This window comes from Pseudopodoces humilis, chromosome 6, assembly GCF_049639895.1.
Source record: "Pseudopodoces humilis isolate 2021_Gansu_Grassland_sample_001 chromosome 6, ASM4963989v1, whole genome shotgun sequence".
Classification (NCBI taxonomy): Eukaryota; Metazoa; Chordata; class Aves; order Passeriformes; family Paridae; genus Pseudopodoces; species Pseudopodoces humilis.
The window spans coordinates 15,294,489-15,319,990 of NC_142205.1; the positions used below are offsets into that span (position 1 = coordinate 15,294,489).

The 25,502-nt window shown below is 38.6% G+C and overlaps 1 protein-coding gene across 10 annotated transcripts in view; it reads right to left on the reverse strand.

Moving 5' to 3' along the window:
• The window catches only part of LDB2 (LIM domain binding 2), a 213,342-nt gene that overhangs the window by 31,918 nt on the left and 155,922 nt on the right, over positions 1-25,502 (reverse strand). For all 10 annotated transcript variants that reach the window (XM_088056714.1, XM_088056712.1, XM_088056713.1 and 7 more), the window contains 3 exons: positions 19,887-20,059; positions 15,020-15,142; positions 13,481-13,564 (listed from right to left, as the gene is read on the reverse strand). In XM_088056714.1, coding sequence (XP_087912840.1) covers positions 13,481-13,564; positions 15,020-15,142; positions 19,887-20,059 — 380 coding nt within the window. The remainder of the gene's footprint in view (positions 1-13,480; positions 13,565-15,019; positions 15,143-19,886; positions 20,060-25,502) is intronic.

Genomic DNA, 25,502 nt, shown 5'->3' on the forward strand with positions numbered 1-25,502 from the left:
ATAGCTGAATGAAATGGTGATAACAATATCAGGAAAAAAATTAGGAGAGCTGGCCTTAGAGCTCATTCTTGGCCTGTGACCTCACTTGTAGCACTAAATCAAATATCAGAAAAAAAGGGATCCCAAAGTACCTACATTTAAGCATATAACTCCAAGAGTATGAGCCACAAAAGCCCTGTGTTTCACCTGCCTTGGCTGAGGTGAGCCTGGTACATACTCAAACAATTCAGAATTCAGAAAACATCGTGCTTAAGACTGTTAAGACACAGCAACTCTAGTAAATGAAATGTGCTAGTACTGTTCTCTGGCAGTGAGGCCAACTGGCAGACTGTCCTACCTTCATGAAATTAAGCCTTCTTATGCACCAAGACAGGGGGCTACATACAAATTCCCTTCCAGCAATGGACTGACTATCATGCCAACTGCTGAACTGTGCCCAGGAATTCATTCAGAGTGAACAAAGTATGCAGGAACAGCTCTTAAAGAGTATAGACAGTGCATTCAGATACCCAAGAACAACTCTAAATGCTGTCTAACATACAAAGATGAACATAACCTGAGGGTCTTGAAAAGGCAAATGAGCTCTAAGTGACAGACGTGGATGGCTTAAGCTCACAGAAGTACAAGTTGTGTATACAGAAGAGCAACCACTAGCATGTTCACTCCAACCTGCTGTTCAGTCACTCTTCAAAAAAAAAAAAAAAAAGAAACCTGAGAGCAGACTAAAGATAAGTCCTTGTTTTTATTCAGCCATGCTCTCAGCAGCTGAAACAATCTGGCTCCTTTTCTGACCCACAGAGCCATGCCCTCGGAGTTGCATCATGGCCCTGTTTCAGTAAGTTGTTCACAGCACCCATTACGTTGTTTATAGCCTGTTCGTGGTGTATGTGCACACGAGGCTTTCAACTCCCTCAGGTTAAGTGGGATGTTGACCCATATGTCAAGACTTTGGGGCAAGGGTTCTGGAACACCAGATAAAGCCAGGCATCTTCTCCCAACTCCCATGCTTTGCTGTAAAAATAAAAAACACAGTGGCTGGCTGAAACCAGGATGGCACAGATGCCTGTGGTGTCCCAAGCAATGAAATCCAAAAAGATAAGCCTCTAGCTGAAGGCTGCAGTGAAGCCACTATGTCTGACTGTGGCTTTATGTCCTTCTAAGCATCCTCATCTCCTCAGCTGGGCAATGGATATAATGTTTTTTACAACAATATTGCTAGAAAAAATAAAAATGTAAAAACGTCAGATACTGTGGTGATGGGAGTCTAGGTAAATCTAGATTTTCAGAGTCCACAGAAAATGAGAAGGCATAACAAAATTCATTATATGAAATGGCTTTACTATGCTAGAACTTTCAGGTGCATTTTCAATGATGACATGGACATATACTTTAGCAAATGTACACAAATGAACTTTTTCCCCTCTCCATAATTATTTCTATTTTATAATAGTGGCAAGAGGCTGCAGGCAATGCATTTTCTTGTATTTTTGGATGGCTGAAGTCATCTGTTTTTCCTGATGCTATGCTATTTATTCAAGGTGTTTAAGACTGATAACCAAACATAGATGTACTCTCTAGACTTTCCCATTGCTGCAGTAACACACTGCCTAAAATGGCCAACAAATAGAGGGGTGGATTTTTTAACTAAATTGAGGAAAACACAAAATTTTATATTCATATAAAAGTATCTATATGATAAGCAAAAACCCGAAAAAGTCATCACAGATTAACCCCTTCGGGTTTTTGTTTAAGTTTTTTGAGCACTACCAAGTGGAAAGCTGAAATTTTCATCACCAAAAGTGTTTTCTGCACAATTACAATTCCTATGATATTCTAGATTCATACAACTTTATTTACTAAAACACAGAAAGTTGGATGTCATTAAATGGAAGATTATAAGAGCACTTGCAGATAGGAATAAAGTTGCTAATGAGATCTGCCCATATTGCCTTATTCCTAAGGCACAGACCATCCTTAAGCCAGACTGCAATGCCAAGTGGTTGTTTCCACCTTTGTATACATCACCTTCCATAATTACACATACAGATGAATAGCTTTTTGGACTGCATCTATAACTACCCTCAGACACTGTTTCAAGAACTTAATTCCAGCCTTACTAGTATGAAGCTAAGCAAGGATGAACTGTATTAATTGTTTGGAAAAGCATACAATTATGTACCTAAAAGAAATGAGAGTGAGCAAAATGTAAGCAGATCACTTTTAAAAAGCTTTGTCAAAGCAAGTTTGAAGAATATTAAATTCATATACTTTAAGTTTTTCTCCTATTTTGACCCAATTTTTTTTTTATAACTTGGTATAATTCCACTGAAATCAACAACCCTCTTGCAGCTGATATCCTTTGAAGTTCTTTCTAATCTAATTTTTGTTCAGAAAGAAACTAAGAAAAAAAAAAGAATAAAACTTTGAACAATGAAATCAAACACTGGAAGTTAAAAATGTAAGCTCCCTTTAGGCTCCCTGGAGAATATAAATTAGGGGTAAAAGCTGGCATGATACATCCATCTTGAGAAGTACTACGCAATCACAGCTTCTACTTACACAAAGGCATTATCAAGGACCAGTAACAGCCTTCATTGCAAGTATCAAAAAAAAGCTGCTTTCCTCTTTAATTTCACTTAAAGGAAAAGGTGACAAAAAAGCCTAAATATCATTTCAAACCAATCAGCATTAAAAAAGAATGTTTTCTATTGTGACACCTTCAGTGATTTCTCTGGTATTCTTTACTCCTTAAGGAAGTGGTCTTCAGCAGAATTTGATGCAAGAAATGTGGGAGGACAGTGTAAGCAGAAAAGTGAGAGCACCTTCATAGACATCATCCTTCTCAAGTCCCCTGGGGGGCTACAGAGCTTTGCTTTATGTGGGTAGATTTTTTTCTGCTGTTTCCTCTTACTTCATGTATTTCTAATCTCTGCTGCAGTAGTCAATGAAAAAGACACTTCTTGAAGCCTCTGTGGTGGGTTTTTTTGTCTATTAGGAAGGCAGCCTTTTCCCTTTAAATGGAATTTATACTCAGAAGAGCCTTGAGAAATGGTTGACTGGGCCCCGTGTTCTCAGCAGAACTGGGCTGATTAGCAGAAGCTTTGGAGACAGCCTTGGAGTTCAGACCATGACAGTGTCCACATGTCCTTTGCTGCTGTGATTAATCTAATGATGTTCATACCTTGTATTTCTACAGGTAATGAAATATGTAACTAGCACAGGAGAACCTTTGCACCCACTAATGACACCAGAGGAAGGTCACTGCTTTCCAAGATGTTGTTCCAGTTTGTATATGTGTGTGATTGAAAGCAAAAGTTTACCATATCATTTATTATAGCAACAGAAAGCTTACTTAGGCAGTAAAGTGGCCCACAGTAGGAATCTAAATATTAGAATAAGACTATAGTAGAATCAACCTATCCTTATATTGAACTAGAAAGAATTCAAAGAAACTGAGAAATAAAAATACCAGATGGTCTTCTTCATAATACAATTAGACAGCAAGAAGGTGTCCAAAAGAAACAAAAAGTATCATGAATATATTTGGTGATAACACTGAAAGACTCCAAGAAGATAAGTTTTGTTCTGAATCATTTGTCGTTCTCCTTACACTGTTAACTGTCATAAAGAGCAAACTGTATTTCATGTTCTGTTTTTTACTGCAATTATTTTAGTAAAATTAATTCATTATTTAAATTACATTGTTCAAGCACACTAAGAAATACAATATATGATATACAGTCCTTTGTATGGCTGAAAATCTCATCTCACATACTGCTAAAGAAAATCAGTAATGTATACACTAGAATACCACCATGATGTTGGGATAGTTATAAAATACAGACTTGCTATTAAATAGACTATAATATTTCAAATGATACCATAGCTTTAATATGCCTCATCAAAAGTTAATCAATGAAAAGCTCTGGTGTAGTGTTTAGAAGATGGAAATTTACTTCCTTCCTTTGCATATCACTATTAAAAGATTATTCCCGTTTATATTTCGTTACTTGGATTGGAAAGTCTCTAGAAAGAAACTTCTGTTGTCATGTAGGCATGGGATGTACATTCCATTGTGGTATGCAGCAGTAATACTGAAAACTGGACTAGTAAAGTACCAGAATGAGACACGTTCTGCTCCAGAGTACTGTGATCTCTGCCTAATCACCAACACCACTTTGTTTAGACAAAATGGTGTTTCTTGTGTTTTCTTTGAAGGTTTTGATCCAGCATGACTGAGTTCAATCCTGCTTTATAAATGAAATGCTATGAAATGTTAGCTAGGGAATACAGCTATGGAGTTTTTTTCATGTGACTCATACTTACTTTATGTAAAACCATCTTATCATGGATAGAAATGGTGCACAGTCCTTTAATTAAATCAGCTCTAAGTTTTGCCTGAATGATCAATAAAATGAGAAAATTCTCTGTCTTGCTATGAAAGCTCTATTTTTTTCATATTCCTCCATTCTTTTCTATGTTTAAAGTCTTTCTTCAAATCAGATCCCCAAGTTGATATTTGTTCCTTTGGGCTCACCGCAGAACTATAATCTGTGGTTAATCAAGCTAATTTTCTTTTGTCACAAAATTTGAAAAGAAAAGAAAAACAAAAAAGCCATAAAAATAACCATTTGTTGTTGCTGTTCATGAAGCATGACATTTTCATGGCTAAAACTGCCTAAAGGAATAGAGAAATTAATTTCAGTAAATTGGATTTTATGTGTATAAAATACATCAGAACAAATGAAAAACTATGAGATGACATTTGGATCAAAGGAGATATACCCATTCACTCCAATGGATGTTGAACTGGATCCTTGATTAACAAACTTCCTTATTATGAGTAATCTTGAGGCAGCAACACCAAGTAGAAAAGGTAACAAGGCACAAGATTAAGGAAGCAAGTCAGAGTAGGGAGGAATATTTAACACAGCAAAATTTTCTAGCAGAATGCAGAATTAGAAATGACACAATTCTTGTGTCAAGTCTCAATGTCCTCTGCCCCCTGTGCTCATAAGCCCTATGTGGGCATCAGTACAGGTTTGGTTTAGCACCTTTGCTCATTAGTGCTGCCGATAAATTCTCCACGTTACATCTCATGGGCCTACCTGAAGCAGGGTAAACAGAAAATCATGGGCTTCCATTTATGAATTTGATACACCTGTTGATATTCCCTTTAATATCAACAAAAGGTATGCTTAGAAATCAAAATGAGTGCACAGATCTACACATTCATGATGGATACTAATGTTCATACAAGTGTGCATACAGCAAGGAAAAATTTTACTGAAGTTTTCCAATAGGAGAATAGTGACAATTAATTGCAAAGTTAGTGAATAACATGGTTCACAAGATACCTACAGAAATGGGTGTTCTATTTATATAGATACACATGTGTATATAGATAGAATTTTCTTTTGCACTCAGAAGTAGTGCAAAAAATTAACCTTTTCTCTTTATGCTTATTTTTTTTCAATTAAAATTTTGTTAATTATGGTAATCTGTTCTGAGCAAGTGTCTCCTCTAAAATCTACAGTTGAAAGTCAGCAGTCACTCTAATGAAATGAACACATTTAAAACAATGTGAAATAATAGGTCAGACACAATCAGTATAGCGTTCCAGATCCAGAAGAAAAAAAAGGACTTTATGGAATCCTACTTAATCGGTAGGATTCCCCAGCTCTCTCTTGTCTCCTTCTATCAGTGCTGGCAAATTTAGAAATGAGGGCCAGCTCCGACAGAAGCCAGCTGACACGAATCCATACTGCTGCTCTGTTCTCTGCCCAGCACAAGTAGCACTTGGGGAGCTATTAAGGATGGTAATAATTTAGGTGAAAAGGATTAGATTAGTTCTTTCATCCGATCAGTCACCTGACCTGGCTCCAACAGTGCTTGCACCAATACAAGGGAGGTGAGCGCAAGACAAATTTAGCTTTCCATGTGCCAGTCTCTAACCCAGACTAATAATCTCTAAACTATTTTACTGCTTAGAGTCAGATTTTGGTACTTAGGGGTTCTGTTGTGAATATAAAATGGAGAGATCACAGACAGAGATTAAAATTGAGACATTAAAAAATGGAAGTACACAGAATAAAGTGACAAAGTGGATAGGTAAATAAATATAAACACAAGATCCTCCATGAACACAAGGATCAGGACATCACACATGAAAGGTAAAGGCTTTTCAGAAACATCCTAGAAGTAGGATCAAACTCAATAGCCCAAGGAAAACCTTCTATTGAATAAACAAACTATAGTTTGAGATGCTTCAAAGAAGATCTCTCCAGCAAAGATGGGTAAACAGTAATGCTGTGGCAGGGATAGGGAAGGGGATAAGCAGGCTAACCAATAAAGTTAACTAGGTATAGAAAATTACTTTACAAGGTTATATGATCTAGTTGCTTGTGTTAGCACAATAGACAGACTCATGAAGTTATCTTTATGAAGATTAAAAATACGAGTGGGTAGGCTACAGGATTCCCTTTCCAGATGAATAGCAGACCTTAGGGTTCCCATAAGCTTTCCACAGTAAATATTTTAAGTTCTAAAACAACTCCTTCCAAGAACAAAAGTTTGAACCACCAGCTTTGCATTAAAGCCTATTTCTTGACTGCTTTGGAGCATTCACTCCTCCCTGCATAACAATTCAGACCAAATACCGATGGATATTCAATATTAAACAACTAATTAAAATTTTTGCTGTTTTCATTGCTTTGAACAAGAAGCTGGTTTGGGCATTTTCAGGTCTTCATACAAATTGTACCTCTGCCGGTCTCATTCCTAAACTTAATTAATAGTTATTATTATTTATGACTGTACTGCATACTAGTCCAAATTTGTCTTCTTGAAAGAGAGCCTGTGGCGGTGTTCTTGGAATTTTTTTTCTTCATCTTTTTTCTTTTCTGAAATAATATTATTAGTTCAAATCTTGTACCTTGTTTTTATATGACTAGTGCTTTGTCTTTGTCTTTCTTTTTCTCCCTTTTACCCTTCTGACATTTTTAATTTTAAACTGCTCCAACCCTACTTCATTCTGATTTCTTACTCATGGATGCTTCAAGGACTCACATCACTGATTATTATCCTTCCATTCTCATTAGTCCAGACCTTAATTTTATTTCAAAGGTCATATGATCTGTATGTCCAGTGAGCACACTAACTGGTTTGTGTTCATACACACACATCTTTCCCCTTAACTGATACCCATGAGCCTGGCAGTGCTCCTTGTGTGAAAACTGGCCATTACCATCTCCAGAACACTGGTAAAATCTGCTGAAATCCCAATTTGTACTCTGATGTCTACTGTCTCTTGTTTTTTTGTTCCCATTGCCCACTTTTCACTGACTTCTGAAATTTCTGTTATTGACAGGCACTATAATCTGTTTCTGAGTCATTAGGAACAGAAGACGACACTACTGCACCAGCTCACTGTACTCTTCAGTCTGGTTTAAAATTACCATCTGATTTTATTAAATGCTATTGGGTTTGCGCCATCTTTTTTTGTTTCTCACGTGCCCCAATTTTCCAATTTGTTTTAGCAAAATACCGAGAAATCAAGGGATGAAAAGCACACCAGTATTATTTCTAACTATATGAATTTTATCTATTCAATCCATGTCCTATCCAGTGATTGCTTCAGATTCCATTTTTGATTTAGAAAATTCCTAAGTTGGCGCTTAATTCTCTACCTGACACATATTCTGCAACACTCCCATCCCTGCTCTCTCTGATATTTTATGCTTATGATGAATTAACTTCTGATATAAGGATTTTGTGATATTCTGACTTTATTAAAAAAGTGAAAAGCTAACATTTGACTGTATGAGCTGTTGCAAATACATTTTTTCTCATTTATTATTCTGAAAGTAACATATAACATTATCCCTAAAGTGTTAGATGCATAAAAGAGAGGAACAGAAACCACTGTGATCATTACTAAAATAAATGCTAAGAAATTACATTACCAGAAAACCTTGGCAGAATCAGCTAATTATAGTTGGCACAGATAGATTATGGATAACCAGCTACAGTAATCTGACTCCTTCTGTGAGAATCCTCTGGTTTTGGCTGCATTTTCCTGTGAAGAGCTACCCCAAGATAGATTGGTTTAGATTGAAAAATTCCATTATTTACAGGAATTAAGCCTACAAAATATTGTATCTGCTTTCACAATGTACAACGCAGAGGATTCTTTAAAATTTTGGCAGCTTTCATATGAAAGTCACCAAAATTATTAAATTATCTAAACCCCCTCCTTTGAGTGCTTGAGAACCCTTAATAGAACTTGTCATTCACATCCAGTAGAACACAGCATCTGAACGCATCCTCTGTTTCCCTAGCACCCCCCATTCAGTACACAGCACAAAGCTAATGAAGTTCCTTTGTATAGGCTTTCACTGGTAGCTACTGAAGAGATGGAACCATGACAGAAGCAGGGGACTGTAGAACAAGAAAGGATAGGCTTTAAAGTAGTCCAGTGCTGCTTTAACAAACTACCCTTGTTCCCAAGCTTCACTGTGATACTCAGTCATGGAAAAAGAATTTTCACTAGTGTGTGTTTCCAGAAACACCATCTACTTTTTCAAATACATAGCCAGCCTTAGACAACAGAATGTATCCAGCAGCAATAGTTTTGTTAGTATATGGGGAAAAATGAAATCCCAAGTGCAAAATCAGGCCCTTGTCTTCTCAGACAGGACTTCCCCTCAGACTGCCCCAGAGCATGTGGGGACTGCCCCAGCTCCATGTGCCCTAATGCCACACGTGTGCACTGGAAGGACAATGCCTCCTTAGCTGGTAGAAGCTATGTAGCCATTAAGGTTGGCAGCAGAGATGAAATCAGAGTCGTTTAGGTTGGGAAGCACTTCTAAGACTATGGAGTCCAACCACTAACCCAGCACTGCAAGGCCACCACTAAACCATATCCCTGCGTGCCACCTCCACAGGTCACTTAAATACCTCCAGGAGTGTGACTCCACCACTTCCCTGGGCAGCAGAATGATACTGGGGAACACCCTACAAGAAAATGAGTAGCACTGGAGCTACTGAGTGAGGGCTGGTTAGCCCATGCACTTACCTGCACTGCCTGATGATGTCATTCCATGGTGATGACACAACTCACAAAGGGAAATGAGTTCATATTGCATCTGTGACTATAAATACAGCATTTCTTTTCCCCCAAGCACCTGACATTGCATCCTTAACATGTATGCATGTAAACTTTCTCCTTCTTCACTGAAGACACACCAACAGCCGTAAAATATTGGCCAGATAGCTGCCACAAACTGTTATGGATTAAGAGCAAAATAGCTTCAAAATCTTCAAATCTTTCCCATGCTTGAAACCATATTTAGAAAATCAAATTTCTCTTCACATTCAAGTGTTGTATATGTGTCTGTTTTGCATGTGGAAAAGAAAATTTTGTGTCCACAATGGGTATACATACAAACGGCTTTTGATTACAGTGTAAGTAGTGCCTTTAGAAAATTGTGTCACATTAAATAATTCACATTATCTATCCTCCCAGCAGAAGAAACCCAAAAGTGTCTAGCAAGGAACTAAATTAGTGAAAGTCAGGGCTTAGAAAATATTGTCCTCTGTGTAGCAATAGTAACACCTCGTTATTGTCTTATATAGAGAACAAACAAATCGGATAATTTGTAGCTCAGATAAGCAAGCCCTGGTTAATAGAGTCATACAGGATGTAAGGGGAAACGGGAGTGTGCATTCCCCTGCCTAGATACCTCTCCTGAGGCAGAACGTGAGCGCTCTGCCACACTAACTCTAACTTTGCAAGGGGCACGTGCAGATTTAGCTCCATTAACATCAATAAACTGGCTACCAGAGCAGACCACAGTGTGGGGAGGATGCAACAGATACATCTGGGGAAGAGCTCTTAGAAATCACTCCAGCCCAGCCAGCACAAGAAAGTGGAGACAAATTTTGAAAACCAGCTGGGTAAGATACAGCTATCTTTCAAGGCTCAGGCCAAGTAATCCTTCCTAATTGACAGTAGGGGATGACTGTTTAATAATGCCAGAAATTTTAAGAGAATGAATGATTTCATAGATGGCAACAAGAAATAGCAGAGCTCCAAATTTTGCATAGTGCTGCTAGTACAGAGCTATTGTTTTTAGAGTACATTCAAATCCATTATGCATTGAAAATATAGATAAAATAGCTCAGCAACTAAAAAAATTAGAAAAAAGTAAGGTAACGTGGCGACTAAATTATTGTAGCTTGGTGGAAACTGTTCTTTTCAATGTTATCTTCACCTTCAAATTCTTACAGGATTCCTGTTTGTTCCTGGACTCATACTGACTGAGACTAGGTCTTGGCCTTATTATCTGATAGTTTGTAATTATCTACTACTTGATGACTTGATAAGAAATTACATTTTAAAAAGCTTGATATTAATTTAAAACCTACAAGGTTTTGCTTATTATGTCTGAGACAGCCTATTCAACTCCTAGTCAACAGCTACAGCAAAGTATGCTGACCCCATTGATGAGGTAATCAATTATGCTGGTACAAAACAAACTCGTAACTAGAAAGAAAGGAAGCCTATGGTTTTATACAGAGCCAGAGAAAACAGAGAGAAAGACCATTTGGCAATTGACATAGGACAAAACACTTAATTTCCAGGTTCCAAGAAGATACATTTAAAATTTGTATTAAATAAGATTTACAAAATCAATGTTCCTCTATGCTGGACAGCTTTACTTGGTGTGAATGAAGACAAACCAGGGCACACATCCAAAGCTGTGGCTCTACAAGCATGTGGCACTCAGGAATGGAGGTTTACATGCCAGCAACTGCAATTATCCCAACTAGCAATGATTTAGCATTCTGTGATGTCTAGAGCCCAAAAAACACAGGCTATGCCTTTATATCACAACCATCTGAAATCCAGGTTTAAATTCTGCCTTTGAAGAAACTGCAGCACAGCTTGCTGCTGTGTGCACACTGGAGAATAAAAATGATTAATTCCGCCCATCAGTGAAGTTTTTGCTTATGAGTATCACAAGCCTTTGCAGTGTGCAGCAGAAAAAAAAGAAAATAATTTTTATGCTTAGTTTCTAATCCTTATTCAAAATCATGCAACAGTGCTAATTACTAAACACTGGGAAGACTGAATAAAATATCATAAAGTGCTGACTTAAAAACTTACAAAACAGAACACCTTAAAACTGTGTACATTTACCACATTATTTTATTACATGATTTTTAGTGCATGAGCTCAGAAAAGATTTTCATGTTGAAATTAACAGAGGAAAGTAACTGGAAAAGAAGCAAATCAAAATGGAAATACACCATGTAATACACGCTGCCACGATGAGCTGAACATATGAAAAAAGAGCAGAATGATCAATCCCTCACCACAAGAAAAAGAGACATGTAAAGATTGGCTTGAGAAAAAAAAAGATTTCCTCTTGGAATCACCACAGCAGGAGCCAGATGAAGCTTTGCACCCAGAGACCTAATGTCGTCTGTTAAGCTAACAAAACTAGTCTGGAAGAAGAAAAAAAGTAAGACTTTATCTTTTTATCCCCTTCCACTTCACTGCTCATCTCCCTAGTGCTTATCTTGATCCCAGTTTTCTTTTTCTGAGTTTTTTTGCCTCCCTCTCCCTCTTCCTTTCTTGTTTTTTATTTTTTGGTGATGACAGAGGGAGCAGGGTGGGTGCCTGATGCCAGCTGCCTCCGAACTGGAGCCCTACCTTTGTCATTTGCATTGTCACCCTGAGCAATCCCAGGCTGTACCACAGAGGATGCAGAAGAGGTCAGTGACAGAGGTGGTGCTGCCAATTCTGCCTGGCCCCCGGAACCTCGCAGAGGCTGCAGAGCCCCACGGCTGCTGAGGGCCAGCCCAAGTGTGAGACACCGTGTTCTGTCACTGGGATGAAACACCTCACGAGTGGCCAATGCCTGGTGCCACTGGACAGTTTGCGAAGAAACCACAGAAATCCCCTACCTAAGTCAGCCACATTCTGCCCAGTTTGCCACAAGCATGTAATGCATGACATGTAATGCAATACTTGCCATGACTGAGGAGGAATCCCCAGTGGGATTTTCTCTAGGACATGCTCTAGGATGCCCCACCACAAAACAGTAACGGCGTGGCTGTAGGGTTGCCTGAGCACAAGAGATGCTCTCTATACTAAATCACAAGCTAAACTAACCATGAGAATACAATGTGCATTACACAGACATGTTAATCTTACATTTACACATGGAAAAATCCTAATGCAATGTATTATTCCTCTGAGGCTTTATGCCACATTCTTCTTTCAGTTACAATAGACCAGACCTGCCCTGCACAACTCAGGCTGTAATTTGAACAGTAATGTTTACATTAACACCACATAAGCAACAATCAGCAATGGCTTATGCTATTGGGAGAATAAGTACAACTACAGACTTATCTATAAACTGTATGGATAGAGTGAGAAAGATCTTGCCACGTATCTCAGTTCTGCACAATCTCCCTTGGAGTTCACAACACTTGAGGAACAGGACTCCACCTACCCATAGGGAAAGTATTACAAGGTTCATAGAACTGATTGAAGTACAGCTAAATTACACACTTAGGTACAGCTCTACATTAGGCTGAAAATAACTGCCTTTTCTAGTGTTTGTGTTATCTTAAAAAAGTACCTTCAATAAGTACTCATAAAATTAAAAAGAATAAAACCAGATAGTCCTGGCCAAGTTAGCTTCGTGTCTTATTGAGCAATTTCCCTCATTTTATCCACTGATGGCACATCTAGAAATAGGAAAAATCTGAATTTTCAGCTTGAAATATGAACTCTACAAATCTGTATTTCTGTGTATGTATTGTAAGCCCACACCAGGGAATACTTTCAAAAATAAAAATAAACATCTAAACTTTGAATGCACTTTAAGGGTCAAAAAGCAATGGGAACAAGTGCATTATTTAATCATAAAAAACCTCACTCAATGCGGTGCAAGGCTGAGAAGGAAGCTCAGGCTCCCAGAGGCATGTGAAGTGAGGGCTGCTTTGAGGGACTGCTGCAACAGGGCTGGAGCTGAGCTTTCCCACAGCCCTGCCTCTGCCTGGGAGAGGTGGCAAGGTTTAAAAGCTGGAGAAGACAGGCAGCTTTAAATAAGAATTAGCTGCCATTTTCTCAGGCACAGTGAAACAGAGAGGAAAAAACACTGGGAATTTCTCGCCTACAATAAAATAAAAGCATTACTCAAAACTGAGAAGAAAAATCTGTCGAAAAGAGGAGCTACCCACACAAGGCTTGGACTGAATTACAAAATTCTTAGCCTTTTTAATAGCCCATTGTTATCAGCTACATTTCTACTACAATGTCTTTGTTTTTCCTTCACCCTCATTAAGGGTTAGGTCAATTTCTTACCTGATCAACACAGGCTCTGCTCTCATTACTTTGACTCAAAGCCAATAGTACCTTTTAAAAAATACTCACAATCATCATCAGCTATGGTATGCTTACCCTGAGGTAGTTGAGGGTGAAGTTTGTCAGACCCATTCGAGTGATGTTTTTGGACAGCTGCTCCAGCACCTGAGGGTCTTGTGCCTAAACAACAAAGGAAAAAAGAATTTTCACTGTGTTTTCATTGGGGTATTTTTTGTATGTGCTTAGGGAATGTAGAGAGGGTTCCCTGAAAAGCAGTGCCACTGTTATGGAAAAGTTACACACTGATGCTAAATTTACGTAATAAGCTGGAGTTCCATATGCATAGGAAAATGTAAAGCATTATAAAATTGGAGCAGACTAAAGACTGGCATCCATTCAAAAGATAGACCTAAGAGGTCTGATCATGCAAGTGAGCTTCCTGAGGGATTGCAGTACACTTTGAGCCTTCTATTTGTTGGCTGTGAGTCCCAGGAGACTAGACAGAAAAAGGCAGTTATAAAAAAACATCATTTTCTTTTTGTGGGTAAGAAAATGCAGCATAATGACCTCATCAAATATGTGACATTAAGCACAGTCTGGAGGACCCCTTCTGATCTATTTTCCCAGAATTAAATGGGGAAAACTGCAAGTATAATCCTCCCCTGACCCTAGCCAGGAGCTTTACCTGTGAGACCAGCCTCCTCTTTAAAATGAGATCAATCTCATTACTAAAATTAATACCTACTGGTTGCTGTCTAACCTGCTTCCACTTTGAATTTAGCAGCCCCGTAAATACATAATGTTGATCATGGCCATGCTCATAGTCCCTTAATGGGATCCTGTTGAAGAGTTCAGTTGATCAGTTCCCTCAGAAAGAAGATAATCCTGGGACAGAAATGGTGGGGTGAGTTTTCAAAGGTGCTTTCTTCAGGCTTGTAATAGCATTTTGAAAGAAGGTCCAGCTTAGGCTATATAAAACTCCTCACTATGAATATATCTTTATCTGTGGATATCTAAGTGACTTGATGTCAAAATACAGGAACATCTTTGTGCCTGTGGTCTTAGCCTTTATAAAATCATAGGTCTGCAATTGATTTTGTATATTGGGGTGCTACTAGTAGGAATGGGTCTATGGTGAAGAAATTAAATGTTTTAATGTGTGTGTTTTCATTCAGTGACAAAAGAAAGTCTTGTTATGTGGAAGAGAAAGAAGGTCTGGATTAAAATTCTAAAGGTTTCTAAGTAAATATATGGCAATTTCTTATCTTCTGTCTATGCAAGGATAACATCAGTTTGCTTCATTTAAAACTTATCATTGATACCTACAAAGATGAAAATTCACAGACTTTGGTGTAGTTCAGGTAGATAAGAAGAGATTTTGGACCCAAATCATACAGACCACCAAGTGGGACTAAAAAGAAAATTATGTGTTAAAATAGAATGAAAACATAGCAACAATGGCAATAATAGAGCACTGAGAAACAAGGGAGTGATGAAAGAACTTGTGAATCGACGTATATGCAGGCAAACCAAAATATTTATAGTTAATTGCCTTGGGTGTGAAATTTGCTGGAGTTCTTCATAAACCTAATCTCATCTCTTTGCATTAGGTCAAATGAAGAAAGGATTACTTACATGCATGGCTAGAATGCTGCGTGGGACTAATTCTCTGTATTGTCTAATAGTAAAGTGCCATGTTTTTATTCTCATAAGATCATCAAAAGTAAACTCCAAGATAAGACGTCCTTCTGTGCATACCTAGAATACATAAAATGCATAAAATGAATTCCCAGGAATTTTGTTTTTATTGGTATTGTAGCATCGATTAAACAACATTCAAAAATATCAGAGCAGTATTCTATTGTTCATCTCTGCTAGATTAATTGTTTTTCATCCTCTTGGGGAGAAAAAAATGAATGTGGGAAAATTACTTCATAGGCCTTACCTCAGAGACAGTAACTTATAATGCTATAGATTTTATAGCATTTTACAAACATAGAATATTGTGTGCTAAATCTTATTTATTGCATCAATTCTCTTTTCCTCACAGTTTGCAACTGCTAATTAATGACTGAACCTCACAGTGGAGGTGACTGTGGTGCAACTGAGTGCACTTGATGGCAAGTTGCTGAACCAGTCATTCCCAACCTATTTCAGGTTTACTATAGCTTGGCATATAAACCTTTCTCTGACGTCCAGTTGGAGTAGGCAGTACCCTGAATACCTGTAGCCAAACCTGGGGTTTTCTTCATAATTTTCATAGCTTTTTACATAATATTTTTTTTTGTATTTTCTACTGCTGTTTTTTTGTTGTTGTTGTTGTTTTGGGTTTTTTTTGGTTTGTTGTGGTTTTGGGTTTCTTGTTTAGTTTTGTTTTTTGGGTTTTTCTTTATGTGGGTTTTTTTTGATGTTTTATATTTTCCCTCTTATCTAGTTTTATTAATCTCCCCTTCCAAGGAAAGCCAGATAGGTGCCTGCCATGGGGTCTATGAGCTGCATTGCTCACAGGTTTGAGAGTGAGGGGAGCAGTGGAGAGCCAGGACAATGGAGCTCCTTCCACAGAAAGTGGTTCACACAGCTTTGCAAGGAATCTTGTCTAAGAAAGGACAGAAAATATAGGAGGAATAAATGCAGCAAGTGGGTACTAACTATAAAGGAAAAATAAATTCCTGGGGACTTTTAAACAACTCTCCACAATTTTATGTGGAAAAGGTTGTGGTCTTCTTTAAGGTGAAAAATACAAGCCCAGCATGGTATCTTGACTGAGAATACTGTGGAATACTGAAAATTAAGTCTGATTTGAAAATTAACTACCACTTTTTATTGAATTTTTTAAAAATTGTATATTGAGACTTACAACCCCTGTTCCTAGTAAACTTGCAAATGCAAGTTTCCACAATAGACATATTGTGGAAACAGGGTGTAATGACTTTCAAAATAAAGGGGTTTTGCAACCTTAATTTTAATACAGCTAGTATTTGATTGAAAAATAACCATCCCAGATTCATCTGAGTCAGTTGAGCCTTTTTAAAAGCTCTAACTCGGACTTGCCCAGCTCTCACTTGGTCAATGTGAGGCTTTTCTGGTTAACAGTTCACTTAATGTCCTTACAGTTGTTCCTCCTTATTGTTTCACGAAAAACACATAGGTAAGTTTAACAGGCATACTATATAGACAAATTCCTGTAGACTTGTGAAGGAGAATCCTGCAACAGGTTCACAGCTGCCCTTTTCAACACACCTTAGTGATGCTTTCAGATATTTAATGTGCCTGATGTTTCACCTTTGATTTTCACATCACCTGCACTATGATGAGAAATTACACAGTACACATGCACACACGTAAGGATTCACAGAAGAAAAATATGTTGTATTAATGTTAAATGTGTTGAGGCCAAAGATCTTGGTTACTGATCAGTTAATGTGAAAATATTTCAGATTTAAAACAATTCTTTTGTAATAATACCTGTGGCTTCTCATATGTTTCTTCCCTTAAGCTCACACCATGAAAGCTCTTAGCAGATTTGAGGCACTGGCATTAACAAATTTTAATAGAAAAGTTAAACACATTCCTCATATTACAGTGGTAAAAAATATACATCTTATAAAAGAATTTAATTTCCTTATGTAAAGTAGAATTTTACACATTGCTTTTAATCAATAAAATTGGCACAGTTTTTAATTTAAAAGGGCTATCTTTTTTTTCCTGAAAGCTGCCTTTTACATAGAATCCAAAAAATCAAAAGGGTCTCCAATTAAGAAAACATTTTCTGTTGTGCTGAATTCATGTTACCGTACTGTGAGCTCTGACATTTTGTTTCTGTGGTAACCAAAATCAGCTGATTAGTTGGCATGGCAACAGAAAAGATGTAATCCCAGCAGACACACTCTAATCAATGCCCCCAGCACAGATGGTCTCCGGAGGATCAACAAGAAAGAGGCTGGCAGGCATTCAGTGTATCACGTGGTTGCTCTAGACTAGGCCAGGAAAAAACTAAAAAAGAACATTTCTCAAACTAACCAATAGCTTTTTAACCCCTTCACTGCACTTACTAATTGCAGGAATTTCAACTGCTTGTGCCTATGAAAACCAACTTTGGCCCTGTGCTTTCTTGCTCACAGTCTCATCCTCCTAACACTTGGCCTCTTTACAAGTGCTCCCCCTATATTAACTACCATTTCTCAAACACGAGTTGTTGCTTTAAAAGAAACCTAAAGCTTATACAAATCTGGGCAGTGCCTGATATTATTAGTAGGGATTAAAATCGCTGAGTTTCGAGGGCTTCACCGATAAAATCCAGCTGATGGCCACACTCTTGGGAGAAGGAAATGAGTAGTGAGCACATGGAGCACTCACTGCTCTAGAGGTGAAGGTAATGCCCACCCCTGCCATTCCATTGGGAAACACAGTCATTGATAACTGTAGATAAACAATTTGCCTACATATAAAGTGGGAGTGCCAGAGTTGGAGTAAACAGTGAAAACAGAGACTTAGAAGGCCTCCTAAAACTTTTGTCTACCTGAAGAAAAAAGTGGAGCATCTCCCAGGTGCTGAAACATTGTGGTCTTGGCTTCAGTATTTTACAACATTTTATTTATGTCATTGAACTACTATAAATTCTTTATACTATTTATTACTACCTTGATAAAACAATTTTAAAGTGTGTGACATCATAGGACCTCTTAGCCTCTAAAGACAAGCTGGACTATTCATGTTCCTACTGCTTGGCACGATCTGGCCATATTTGTTTCAAAAAAATTGGAAATGCCATTTTATATATTCATCCAATACTGCTATATGCAGTGAGTTGCTCTAAATAGCAAAATGTTGAAATGAATAGAAATACATTTGATTCTCTTTTCTGTGAATTCTTGATTCAATATATAGTGAAAAGTATTTCAGTCTGTTATATTAGAAGCTAGTGAATTTGCAGCTTAGAATTTTCTTGTGAAACTGAAACAGTTTGTATTTTTGCATTAACATCCCCTCATGATATTTGCACTGGGTCAAATGCAGGTATGATCCAAGGAACTACACGGCCCATTGCAGTGGTGCTTATTATGGGAGGTCTACTTTGTTCTGTCACCAATGCTGTGAGAGTCGGAGTTTACCTTTGGGTACAAGATCTGTGCCCTTGGTGTCTCTGCTAGAAGTTAAATAAGCACAGCTGAGACAACATTCAGCTCTAACTTATTTCTGAGAGAGTATTATTTCTTCTCCCCTCTCCCACCAACTACTTCATTTTATTTCAGATTTGCTCTTGCTAACAAGTCATATGTTAAACATGCAGGCATTAAACCCTCCTAATTTTTCTCCTAGAATACAAATCCCATCCCCACCTGAACTTTTCTAGCAGGACATAGAGGTTTATATTGGAATCTGCCAGAGGAATGTCAAGGCTGAGACCAGCTGTGCACTGCCAGGGCTGCAGCAGACAGAGACCCACTGCACACAACAGGGCAGTGTCACAGGAGGCAGCTGTGGACCCTCACACGAGATGAACACCCAGCCCACCCCATACTGTTCGTCCATCTCTGACTTGCTGGATCCTAACCTCCCTTCCAAAATAACAACACTGTCATGTGCTGTCATGCTAAATAAATTTATCTAATTGAATTGAGAAAAGTGTTCTGTATTTACTGGTTAAAAACCCCAAACCAACCCCCTTTTATTTGTATTGAGTTAAAGCTAACACAAAGGGAAATGACACTGAAATGACTTTAGGCAGCTCAGCAACGAAGCAGCTACTGTGTAACTTTGGCACATCTCCTGCACATGGCCAGGACTCACAGCTTCTTAAGAGCAGCAAAGAGGTGCTAATAGGAATATCTGGTCTCTCCTCTGTCTGTCTTGTCTGTGTAAGCCACAGGGGCTGGAGTGTGCTCACATGTCCTGGCTCCCCAGTGCACCACACACCAGCAGCTTCTTTTTTCCTCTGAGCCCCATTTTAATTACAGGACTAGATGTGCCTTATGTATGAACAAAATTCACTATCAATTACAAATATTGAGTATTCACTAACTGTTTGATCCAGAGTGTGTTTCAATCAATTAACTCCTTTCATTGACTTCACTGCCTTTTCGACTGGCATCCTACAGTATTAAATCAGTGTTTTCCTAGAGATTTGTAGTACTTTTATAGGTAAGTATCAAATGTAATGCATACCATCCCAAATGGTAGGTACCAGCAATGCAAAATCCCATTGCTGCTTTAAAATCAAACCCAGAGAAAAGGAGGGCAGGCGAATTTAATTCACATAACAGTGATAGTTCTGGCAACCTGGCATTATGTGCTTCTCTTGCAATCTTTCTGGGAGATACCCACAGAATCTTCCAGTCACATAATGAATATAGGAAACAGTAATTAAATGGCTTCAAGGGTTTTCAGTATTAGTAATATCAGTCTACCAGAAAAATTCAAGAGCCAATATTTTTCACTGTTATACACACTGAAAAAGAAAACCAAAAACCAACAACATGCTTTATTGAGTCTTTCTTGTTACCTTGGTAAACATGGGTTTTCCATGCTGAGTGACCATGGTGCATTGATCACAGTCCACTGTGATGGATGAGTTGTGGTATGACTCTTTTGAGTGCTTGAGAATGTAATACAGGTCTGTTACACCTCCTTCAAAGACAGTGCTAAAATAACGAGGAATGAGGGTTCTTCCAATTGCTGTGAGGAAAATACAAAGCAGAATTCAGCAAATGCTCTAGGTTATAAAATCTCAAACCATTTGCTAACAGCACATGAATAATTTTAAGTGCAATGAAATCAAACTTTCATTTAATGAATATAATACATGTTCTCTCCCTTTTGTAGAGACAAAGTTGTGCCTGCGCCCACTGAAATCAATGAAAATGGCTGACTCCATTCAGAGGGAGTGGGCTCATCATATTTAATCTTTTTACATTGATGGCAAGTTAAAGTCACTCTTGAAACCATCTGCAAGGTTTTTTGTCCCAAAGTAATTATTACACAAAAACCCACATGATGTCAATTACTACTGAAAGCTGAATATTACCCATAAGTGTATAAATACAAGTGGTGAATATTGACAGAAATATACTTCTACACCCAAAAAAGCAAAGCACTTTTATATAAGGGGGTTGTGTACATGTATATGTTTTTTTTGCATGTATGTTGTATATTTATATATACCCACCCATACATACACACACATGCACATGCACTCTTGATTCAACAGGAGGGCTACTACTGAGAAATCAGAGTACCAGGGATGGACCTGAGAATAGCAAACTAGAATGTTATACAATATATGACCACCCACAGGTCTCTCTTTAGACCAGCATTTATGTCATAGGCTAGAAATTCTAAGCAGACACCTGAACTCCCTTAAATGTGCCACTTAAACCCCAAACTGTGGACTGAAGGTACTCAATTCAGAATTATTTAGTTGGGCAAAACTCTCACTGAAGTCACATCTCCCACTTCAGTAGTAGTGTCAGGTAAGTTTTACAAGGTTTAATTCCAAAAATGTAGTAGTGAGAGTTCAGCTTCTGAATGTGCTTCAGCTGCACAAACTAGCAGCAGCACAGACATCAAAGGCAATTATCTCACATGCAACTGATGCTTTCCATCTCCTTCTTTACAGATAAATTTGAATGTAACCACAAGCCTGGTATAAGAGAACATTTCAGTTTATAATAGATGGATTCTTCCACACCAAATGACTCATTGCTCTGCAATGTGATTAATCAATCCACAGTAATTTTGAGTGGTGGATACATAAAAATTGCCTCCATTTTACAGGGAAAAACCAAGCAATCTAAATGGTCTCTTGGAAGAATGAGGTAGAAAAGTCACCATCCACAGGCAAGATGAGTTTATTAGTTCCTCATTATAATTTGTCTATTAGGACTATGTGGTGACTCATGACTCCCTCATTTACTGTATACTTTTGAGAGTAATTTCTAAAAAAACTATTTTTGTAGAAATTTTGCCAGCATATGAACAAAGGCTCCTGAACCTAAAAATGCATTTGGAGATGGGTGTTGCAAATTAAAAAATAAGGAATTTTCACAGTGGTTCTGTGAATACTGTTTTTATTTTGTGCATTGTAATTTGGAATATTGTATAGACAGTCATAATGCATATTGTATAAGGAAGATATGCAAATATAGAAAGTTAGGACTCATAAAAGCTTTTGCTGTAATATCACATATCAATATAGTTTAATACACAAAAATATATTATACTCTCTGGAACTGGATGACAGTTCAGTGAATACACTGAAAGACTTGTAAAACTGTAGATCCTAAAAAACCTCACCCACTAACCATGCATATAATAATTTTTTAAAGTCTTTTAATTTAATTTAGAAAAACTGAAGTCCAGTGTATTAGCATAGGATTTAATTCATGGTTTAACTCAAATTTCTTCATGTTGGTGTGGTATATAGTAAAAAGTGAAATTTACTCATCAAGTTAATTTCTTGCTCCCCTAAGGCTAATTAGTGCAAATTAAATTTCCTGCTAATCATCTTAAGCAGCAAATGGGTGATATGAAAATCCAGCATTCCTACTGATTGTGATAAACCTCTATTCATGTGACTTATGCACTGCATAAATATCTTGGAACTATTTAACTGCAGTTTATAGACGGTTCCCAAAGTAGCATGGTCATGTGGTATTGCTTTTTGCCCTGTATTTACAGCTACAATGCATTAAAGAAGGCTAGAAATACATTAAATAATTTATTCTTATTACTAGTAAGCATTTTTAATAAAAATTATTTCCTGGTAAGTGTTATCTATGTTTGCCATTGGGATATGCTACTGTGGGAGATAAAATGGGAGACCAAAAGGATGAAAATGAATAGAGGTACACACAAGGATGTGCTCCATGGAACCTCATTTTCCATGACAAATGCATGTGCAGACCCTGTTGGTCTGCAGAAGTGAAAATATCTGACACTTATAACTGCAAATATCCAGCATAAATGTTCATAGCTAGATATTCATCTCCAGAAGAAACAGGAATGGAGGCCTGTGTTAATGAGCAGACCTCTTCTCAGCTCACTATTTGGCTTTGCCATGAAAGACTGAAGCCATGAAAGACTGAAGTTCAAGGTTTTGGTTCTCCTCCTGAAGCACTCAATGGCTTAAAAAGATTGTTTGATTTCTAGGATAAACAAGAAACTCTATGGCAGTAACAAGGGTTTTTTGTGCAGGAGGTAGAATTTCCAAGAGCAAGAAAAGGCTGTGGAATAACTCTTAGGAGGCCTACAGATCATCCCAAACTTTGTTCACTTTTTAGTGAAAAGGACTATTCCTTGAATTTTTCTCTTCCAAGGCATAATTGTGTAGATGAGTATGCAAGCACATATGTGTGTGCAGTCCCTGCTCTGCTGCATGACACACACAATCCTGTCCTGGGAAAAAGAATGGGAATATGGCAACGATGCTTCTCCTTCCCTACTTGCAGTAGACGGACGCACTCACATGTGGCCTGCCACTCACTGTACAGGTCAACAAGACTTCAGCAACACCATGTACCTTCTGCTAGAGATAGCAGGATACTTTCTAGGAGGACCCCAAACAATGTGAAGGCATAATTATGGAACGACTGGATACTTGTGGCCACTTTGGGATGTGGTCCAGTCATCCTTATGCAAATGAAATGAATTCACCCCTTGCAGAGCACAGAGCAAGCTGTATGCCAGCCTGGCCTTGGGTTTGCAATTTCCCAGTGGCACTCACAGCAATAATGGAAATTATAGTCTAATAGCATATCCAATTGCACCAGTGGGGCTGACTTAAGTTCTATGTGCTACTGCAATTGGAATTCATTCATATTTTAGAGCTTGGCTTTTAGTCCACGGAATACATGTTTAAGAATGTGTCTGTGCATAGTTTTGTAGGGCTCCTTCCTACCACACCATACTTCTCTAAAGGAGCATCACATGGAGCTTCAGAACTGGCACACAGATCTTAGCCACAGGAGCTCTGAGCTGAGCATTTGCAGAGCAGTTTGAGTATGGAGAAGTTCTTGTAATTTCCTTTCTTAGTGTCAGGGCTTTATTAATTCTCCAGACTTTTTGCTCACCCACCCCCATGGTCCAATTTTCTGTTTTCTCAGCTTACGGTTGGTTGCTTATCTTCTAAACTCACTGTTCAGCTCCCAGTATCTCCTTGTCTTCTCCCCTCCTCAAATGATTCTATTGCTCAAGGAAACTCAATAACCTGCCCTAAATCTACATGATTTTTCTCATTCTTCTTAATTAACAAGGCCCAGTTATTTAGTCTCAGTTTCCTCATTCTCCTCCATGCTTCCCAAAATGCCAGCTTCACATACACTTTTAATCAGCCCTTCCTACCCATCCAGGCTTCCACATTTGCTTGTCCCAGGCCTTATAAGCCTAAGCACTTCTTCTGGATCTTGATTTTGTGGGTTACTCCCACCAAATTCTGTCTCTGCACTTTATCCCATTCTGTCTCCTGGTAAAAGCATATTCTTTCTCCAAATGAATGCCATCCTCCCATCCTCCCATCCTCCCTCCCTCCCATCCTCCCTCCCATCCTCCCTCCCTCCCATCCTCCCTCCCTTCCTTTCCTCCCTCCCTCCCTTCCTTTCCTCCCTCCCTCCCTCCCTCCCCCTCCCTCTCCCTCCCTCCCTCCCTTCCTCCCTCCCTCCCTCCCTCCCTCCCTCCCTCTCCCCCCCCCTCCCCCCCTCCTTCCTTCCTTCCTTCCTTCCTTCCTTCCTTCCTTCCTTCCTTCCTTCCTTCCTTCCTTCCTTCCTTCCTTCCTTCCTTCCTTCCTTCCCTTCCTTCCTTCCTTCCTTCCTTCCTTCCTTCCTTCCTTCCTTCCTTCCTTCCTGCCTTCCTTCCTTCCTTCCTTCCTTCCTCCCTTCCTCCCTTCCTCCCTTCCTCCCTTCCTCCCTTCCTCCCTTCCTCCCTTCCTCCCTTCCTTTCCTTCCTTTCCTTCCTTTCCTTCCTTCCTTCCTCTTCTCATCAGCCAGAGACCAGTCAAAAGACCTCTTTTCTCTGTGTCCCCTCACCCAGCCAAACACATTTCCATTCCCTGTATTTTTCTCATTGACTTCCAGCTCTCCCTTACTCAATCATCCTCCATCCTCTTACCTCCCAGGCACTATTTCTCTCCCCTCTATCATATCAATGGCATCTAGTCCTGATTTTTTACCCTTCCTTTTTTCCCCACTCTTCTTCCCTTTTCTTTCCTCTACATTCAGGTCAAGTTCCTTCCTGGATCCCAGATGCATCTGCCAGCAGTGTAGAAGAAAGGGTTTCCTGCTCTTGCATGCACCGCTGGCTGAGCCTTCCCTGTGGGTTTTGTAATGGAAATGACCATGATTCCACATAGCCCTGACCTGAAAAATATCTAGTTACTCTATGTAGTTGGCATGTGGATGCCCCACTGAGCTATGTTCCTGGGAAGAGAGACCTTGGAAATTTTAGCTGTCAAACTCTAGTAAAGCCTGCACTGAATACCTGAGAATGGCTACCTTTCTTTTTGCCAAAATATTTAGAAATCTGTTAAATTCAGTTAGATTTCCACAAAGAGGACAAAGGGATACCCCTGCCACAAAGGTGAGCAGCTCTATTCCAAAGCATATAGATTTTTAAACAACTTTAAAACAAACTTGCAATGGTTTTGTAATGTGGAACCTTCATCCATACAAAAAATAACAGGCTTTTATGTCCCATTACCCAGAAAAGACCATTTAATAGTGAGAAATGTGACACCCCGCATTGCAAGATACTGTATATACCAGAAGGAAAAATCACCTGCTCCTCAGCATTCAGATATTGATTCCAGATCACTGGAATGTTGCTTTAAATTATCATTTTGTCCCGGGCAGCATTCCTTCCTAGTTGAAGGAGGATTTCTTATGAGAAGTAGGCACTGCCGCTTAATCTTTGCTTGATTTTACTAGCAGTTGCCCAGACAGCAAAGCAAAGTCACAAAGTTCGGCTGGATTTAGCAACAAGAAATAGTTATTTATATGAAAATGTCTGTAAGAAAGGCATATCAGAAATTTATATTTTGCATAAAAAAGAATGCTCTCATCCACTGGCATGACAGAACTTTAGCTTATGTTGTAGTGTGACAGCTTGGCTAAACAGAATTCCATAAAAC